At 40.4% G+C, this 6,694-nt stretch overlaps 1 protein-coding gene across 1 annotated transcript in view; it reads right to left on the reverse strand.

The window, feature by feature from the left end:
- Window positions 1–1,607: 1,607 nt before the first annotated feature.
- The window catches only part of LOC129753005 (uncharacterized protein K02A2.6-like), a 13,571-nt gene continuing 8,484 nt past the window's right edge, over window positions 1,608–6,694 (reverse strand). The window contains exons 2-5 of the mRNA XM_055748796.1: window positions 6,026–6,472; window positions 5,020–5,545; window positions 4,643–4,925; window positions 1,608–4,131 (exon numbers count right to left, since the gene is read on the reverse strand). Of these exons, the coding sequence (XP_055604771.1) occupies window positions 1,713–4,131; window positions 4,643–4,925; window positions 5,020–5,545; window positions 6,026–6,472 (3,675 nt within the window). The 3' untranslated portion in view covers window positions 1,608–1,712. The remainder of the gene's footprint in view (window positions 4,132–4,642; window positions 4,926–5,019; window positions 5,546–6,025; window positions 6,473–6,694) is intronic.

The following is a 6,694-nucleotide window of genomic DNA, read 5'->3' on the forward strand; positions in this document are numbered from 1 at the left end:
TCCATAATGCAACACGTACACCATACCCGGACCCCATGGCTTCGTATGAACTGTTCTGGAGTGAATGTATTGCGTGTGTTGATGTAGGTATATTTTGGAAGAAGAGTCTATCAGGTGGGCTAGTTTACTTACAGGTATTCCGGTATCCGTGTATATACCTGGCCAGCTGGCAACTGATGAACAGTCTTATTATATAGTTAGTTTTAAAAAGAAACTCAACTTACCTGTCGTCCACTTATGGGATTCAAACCCTTAAGTTTTCTTGCCGATACCGGGAATCGAACCCAGTACGCCTGGCATACCAAAACCAAACTCGTGCCAGCCAAACCGCTAGACCACATCTACGCTCGCTACAGCCAATAACTTAGTTTTGTTTCTTTTTATTCATACGACCTAACTCTTGAAATTCAAATTCGGTTTATGCTGAAAATAAATATTTTAATTTTATCGAACTATTTCGTTTCCGTGTATAAATCTGGTTTTTAGTCTAGTACTTCAGTGTACTAATTTTTTTCTTTTAACACGCTTAAAAACTCCGTCCTTTTTTAAACTCAAAATTAAGTTGTTTTGGTTCAAAACAGCACACGCTCTTTTTTTTAAACTCAAAATTAAGTAGTTTTGGTTCAAAACAGCACTTCGGTGGCTTCCCTCAACTTTGAGTTTGACTGGGCAATAGCAAAACTAAGTTCTGATAGGCATACTCAATACTAAGTTCGGCAGCCGAACTCGAATTTATCCTTTTTTTCGAGGGTAGCTTTTTTTCAGGGAATTAAAGGATGATTAAAATTTGTTGTACCCGAATGCTGCTGTTCCGGTACATTGCATTGCAATTACAGAGCGGTGGAAAGTTTTGACATTCCCGGTCAAAGAAAACTTCCGGATGTTACTTCCCACGGGAAGTAAACAACATCCGGAAGTTTCCGGACATTCCAAGCCGCTCACCATATGATGACAATGACAGACAGAATTTTACGCTGACACGGTGAACATGCATTCATTATGAAGTTCCTTCATAGTCGTCCGGTAATTGTTCCGGAACGACATAATTTTGCGACATGTTCGTTGGTTGCTGTTCCGGTTCGGACTGAACTCGCTAAGTGTTTTCAGTCCAACAAAGAGAGTTCAATTTTTAGTTCATAAGGTCGAACTCAGCTTTGATCCCTCGCCGAAGGAAAAAAAGGGATCAATTTTAAGTTCGCAGTTCGAACTCCGTTTTGATCCATCGCAAGGAGGAAAAAAGGGTACTTAACTTTAAGTTCATAGAATCGAACTATGTTTTGAACCTCGGTCATACTTAATTTTGAGTTAAAAAAAAAGAGCGTGCACTTTAGTGGCAGCTGTCAGCCCTCAACTTTGAGTTCACAATATATACACACAAAACTTTCGGGGCTCCACTTAGCAAAATTTCGCTGTTACTTACCGTTAGCAAAAATATTTTTTTACCGTCGAGTTAGCAAAAAGCTAAATTTACTTGATTTTAGTAATTTTAAAGTTTATCTTTGTTGTAATTGGTGGTATCCGGATAAATTAAGTAAAACACTCCTTTCAGATAGATTTGAAGAACTTCGTTTTATTAATTTCCGACCGGTTCATTTGACTGACCAACTAACTCTCCGCTCTCGAGATTCCCCGATTGCTTCGATCATTCTTCAAATTTGTAAACTACCACATCTCCCTTTGTTTTAACAACAATTAACATATTACTAAAACTATTAGTCAAAAACGAAGTCTTGGTGCCAGTAGGGTGGATTAGCTGATCTTGATGGCCTTTGCTGATCCGATGGCATTTGTTGATCCTGCAAAACCACTGGTTCAACTTGGATACTTGAACCGTCACCCTGCGAAACCACTGGTTCAACCTGGATACCTGAACCGTCATCACCTGCCGACACCTTTTTAAGATGTGCAGTGTTCCGTACAAACGTGTTCCCATTCTGGTCTTTAATCTCAACTTGGTTCCCCTTTCTCCTTATGACTTCGTAGCGGGTGGGTGCAAAGGTGGGCTGTAGTTTGTTTCCCGATATTAAATTTTGAACTATTACGCGATCACCCTCAACTATCCCACAAGGTTTCGCGTGACGTCGGTTATCTTCACGTTCTTTCCCATGGTATTTATTCACCAGATCTCTATCGCAAGCTTCCGGATCAATCGGCGGGGTTGTTTCGATATCTCTTAGAGACGGGATTTTGTAATGTACCGACCTGTTTTGTAGAAGTTGGGAAGGAGGTTTTCCAGTAGTCGAATGAGGGGTTGAATTGTACATAACAAGGTATTCAAGCAGATCGTTTTTCCAGCCTCGTTTCAAAATCTGACTAATTTTCAAACGTTTTAGGAGAGATCTATTCTGTCTCTCTACTTCTCCGTTTGCTTGAGGCCAATATGGAGATGTATGGTTCAACACGATCTTCCTAGACCTACAATAATTCCCGAATTCAGTGCTTATGAATTGTCGCCCATTATCGAGGGTGATTGTTCTAGGGTAACCAAAACGCACAAAAATCGGTTCTAACTCCTTTATAGTCTCTTCGGAAGTAATTCTCCGCATAACGCAAACTTCTTTATAACGGCTGTAATAATCTACGGCTACCAACAGGTATTCTCCGGTTGGAAGAGGGCCAAGAAAATCTATCGCGATATCAATCCACGGTTCGACTGGCATGATTCTTCGTCTCATCGGTTCGGGAGCTGAAGGCCTACCGACTAATCTACATCCCTCACAACTCTTCACAAACGCTCTGGCATCCTTGTCAATCCCAGGCCACCACACACGCTCCCTTAGACGCAGTATCATTGCTGTTTCGCCAGGATGTCCCTCATGCGCCAGTTGTAGAATTCGTGGTTGTAAAGATTTTGGTATTACTAATCGAGATCCGCGAACTATTACTCCTTCGACGACATAAATTTCGCCTTTGAAAGGAACAAACTCCTTAATCCTTGAACTTACGCTGTCATCCGACCAGTTATCCGACTCGATGGCTTCTTTAAGATATACTGATTGTTCATCACAAAGTATTGCAGCCCTTATTTCAGCGATGTCAACCGCTACCGACTCTATCAAAGAGTTAACGTAAGTAACCTCGTCCGAATCGTCCACATCAGCTGAGTCAGCCGAAACCGACAACCTCGAAAGAGCATCCGCAATATTCTGCTTCCCGGGCTTATATAATACTCGAAATCTGAACGACTGCAGCCTAAGTACCCATCGTTCTATTCGACCAGGAGGACGTGAAGTGGGCTTAAAAATTGCGGTGAGCGGTCTATGATCAGTTTCCAGCTCAAATTCCCTTCCATGTAAAAACAATTGAAACTTTTCAATTCCCCAAACAATCGCTAGCGCCTCTTTCTCTGTTTGGCAATAACGACGTTCTGTCTGCGATAAGCTCTTACTAGCATAAGAGATGACTATTGGAACGGTATCCGATTGCCCTTCAAACTGTAGCAACACAGCCCCCAAGCCCACTGGAGAAGCATCGGTCACAATTCTGGTCCTCCGAACGTTGTCGAAATATCCTAAAATAGGTGCTCTGCAAACTGCATTTTTCAAATTCCTAAAAGCTGTGTCGTGCTTCTCCAGCCACTCAAACTTTTGTCCCATCACCAACAGCTGTCGAAGATCAAATGTTCTAGTAGCTAAGTCTGGGATAAACCGACCAACATATCCAACTAGCCCTAAAAAGCTTCTGACTTCTTCCGCCGTCCTAGGAGCTCTAAAGTTCTCAACGGCAACGACTTTCTCGCTGGATGGCCTTATTCCTTGGCCCGATATATGGTGACCAAGAAAAACCGTCTCATTGACCCGGAATTTGCATTTTTTAATATTGAGAACCACCCTACGCTCTTCCAAAGCTTTCAGAACAGAATCCAGAGCAGCATCATGTTCAGCCAACGATTTTGCGTAGACAAAAATGTCGTCTTGATAATTGAACGAGTTCTGGCAACTAGCTAAAATCTGCTCAATGATCTTCTGGAAATGCTCAGATGCACTGCAGATCCCAAACATTAGCCTCGTGTATCGGAACATTCCTAGGTGCGTAATGAAAGTGGTAATATAACGGCATGATTCATCAAGTTCCACTTGGTGATATGCATCCTTAACATCAAGACGCGAGAACCAGCAACAACCATTTAACCTGGACATCTTATATATAAAAATGGAGGTGTTTTCTTTGTAACAACATCACGTATGAATGGTCACTCGGAATGAAGTGAAATTTGGTATCCGAGGGTTTTTAGGGTCAGAGATGGTTTGTATAATAGTTTCAAGAATCTCACTTTTTATGAAAGGGGGGACCCCATACAAAATTATTTCTTCCCATCTTATATATAAAAATGGAGGCGTTTTCTTTGTAACAACATCACGTATGAATGGTCGGTCGGAATAAAGTGAAATTTGGTATCAGAGGGTTTTTTGGGTCAGAGATTGTTTGTATAATAGTTTCAAGAATCTCACTTTTTATGGAAGGTGGTCCCAATACAAATTCAACTTTATTTGTTACGATTTCCATAAGAATCGATTCGCGAGCACGATCGAAATCCAACCTTTATTACGATTACATAAGAAGGTAAAACGAAGTTTACCGGGTCAGCTAGTTTTAACATACAATTAGACTCAGATTGTACTACAAGATAAAGTTTACCCACCTGGATAAAAGGTCGTCAAGAGTAGGAATCATATGGTATTCCCTTTTAATGGCCGTATTCGCTCTGCGCATGTCGATGCACAAACGCACCTCACCATTATCCTTCATGACTACAACCATTGGCGAAACCCATGGACTGTGTTCTTCTACTCGTTCGATTATCCCTGAATGCAATAATTTCTGAATTTGATCCTCAACTTTCTGACGAAGAGCTATGGGAACTCGTCGCACATGCTGGGCGACGGGTGTTACACTAATGTCAATTTCAATCCGTAATTTGACCCCTACGCAATTAGAAGAAAAACGATTAAGTCACTATTATTTTTAATCACCTTTTATTTGTGAATCAAAAAAAAAAAATGTCAAAAAGTCATATACCTTTAATGACTGGAAAATGTTGAACATCTTCTGGAATATTATTAATGGAATTTGATTCCCACGTATTCGGCAAACCAATTCGTAAAACTCCTAGCTGCTTGGCTGAATCACGTCCCAGTAAATTTTGCTTCCCATCTTTGATCACGTAGAATGCAGTTCTCAAACAAGTCTTTTTCTTGTCACTCACAACAGATATGTTAGCTTCGAAAGAACCAACAACATTTAAACATACTGTTTGAGCATGCGCCGTTAAACATTTGCTCGAAGGTTCCAATGCGCAGATCTCAGCATTACGGTTTCGAAGGAATTTCCAAGTGAACTCATCGATGATGTTATATTTCGATCCAGAGTCTATCATCATCTCAACAGTAATGCCACCAATCCGACACCATATTAGCTCATCATGGTTTTCTCCAATAGCACATATAAAGGGGGCACCTTCACCTCCGACTGATCCACTTCCAGCCATGACTTCGGGCACTTGATGAGCAACCACGTTAGATTCGTCGACAGAATTAATTTTAAACTTTTTTGGTGAATTTATTTTATGTTGAAAAGCTTGATTATAACGGCGCTTTCTATCCTCGTTTAGATTTGACCAACATTGTTTTGGAAAGTGTCCAGCCTTTCCACAGCAAGTACAGCGGAAACCGTTCGCGGGACAAAACTTCCTGTTATCATGTTGCTTATCACCGCATTTAGTACACTTCTGATTGATTGATGACTCGACATAATTGTTTCAGCCCCTAGATTCATTTCTACCATCAGACCAACCGAACTGGTTCCTATTTGAATAACCACGATTTTCGCTATAGTTGCCAATCTTATTGATTAATGATGGTACATTTTGTGAACGGGAATCCAAAAAGAGATTTGGATTTTTGTTCAGCTCTTTAATCTGGTGTTGAACAAGATAGTGCGAATTGATAATTTTCGATAACTCATCCATATTCATAGTAGACCTTTCTAAAATCTTCCGTCGAAGGTCGGGGGGAGCTAATCTCACCAACTTATCGATAACCGCAATTTCCCTACTCTCGGCGGTGGTCGAACCGAATTGACATTTGTTCGCTTCGGCTTGGGCACGCAATAAAAACTTATCAAGCGTTTCCCCAGCGTCTGGAACTAAGGAACCAAAAGTATACCGTTCGAGCATATCATGCTGCTTTGGTGCGAAATAACCGTCCAGCTGATCGATGAGAATCTTGAACTCATCTGTTTCTTCATCATTCTCAACATTATCCCTTGGAGGAAGATTTTCGTAAACTCTTTGGAGTTGACGACCGGCTACAACCAAAAAGATATTCTTCAACTTCTTCCTTTTCTTTTTGCTCATAGCACTCGAGATATAGGTGAATTGTTTTTTATATTCGAGCCATCTTTGTCGTAACTCTGTCGACGGAATATTGTCGAGATCAAACGGTTGAATCTTGAGCAAGTACTCTTCCATAATCTAAAATATAATAAAATTTGTTTATTTATTGGTAACAGCAAAATAAAGTGTCATGGTGATTATGTTGTTATGGAAACTAATGGTTGCCATTGGCATGGCGATTATTTATATCGAATAAACAAATCAACAGTTCATCCTATTCCCAAGAAAAAAAATTCCATGCTTTCAAAGAATATTAATTATTTCATATTTCCATTAAGACAGATTTATAGGTCTCCTTTG

This window comes from Uranotaenia lowii, chromosome 3, assembly GCF_029784155.1.
Source record: "Uranotaenia lowii strain MFRU-FL chromosome 3, ASM2978415v1, whole genome shotgun sequence".
Classification (NCBI taxonomy): domain Eukaryota; kingdom Metazoa; phylum Arthropoda; class Insecta; order Diptera; family Culicidae; genus Uranotaenia; species Uranotaenia lowii.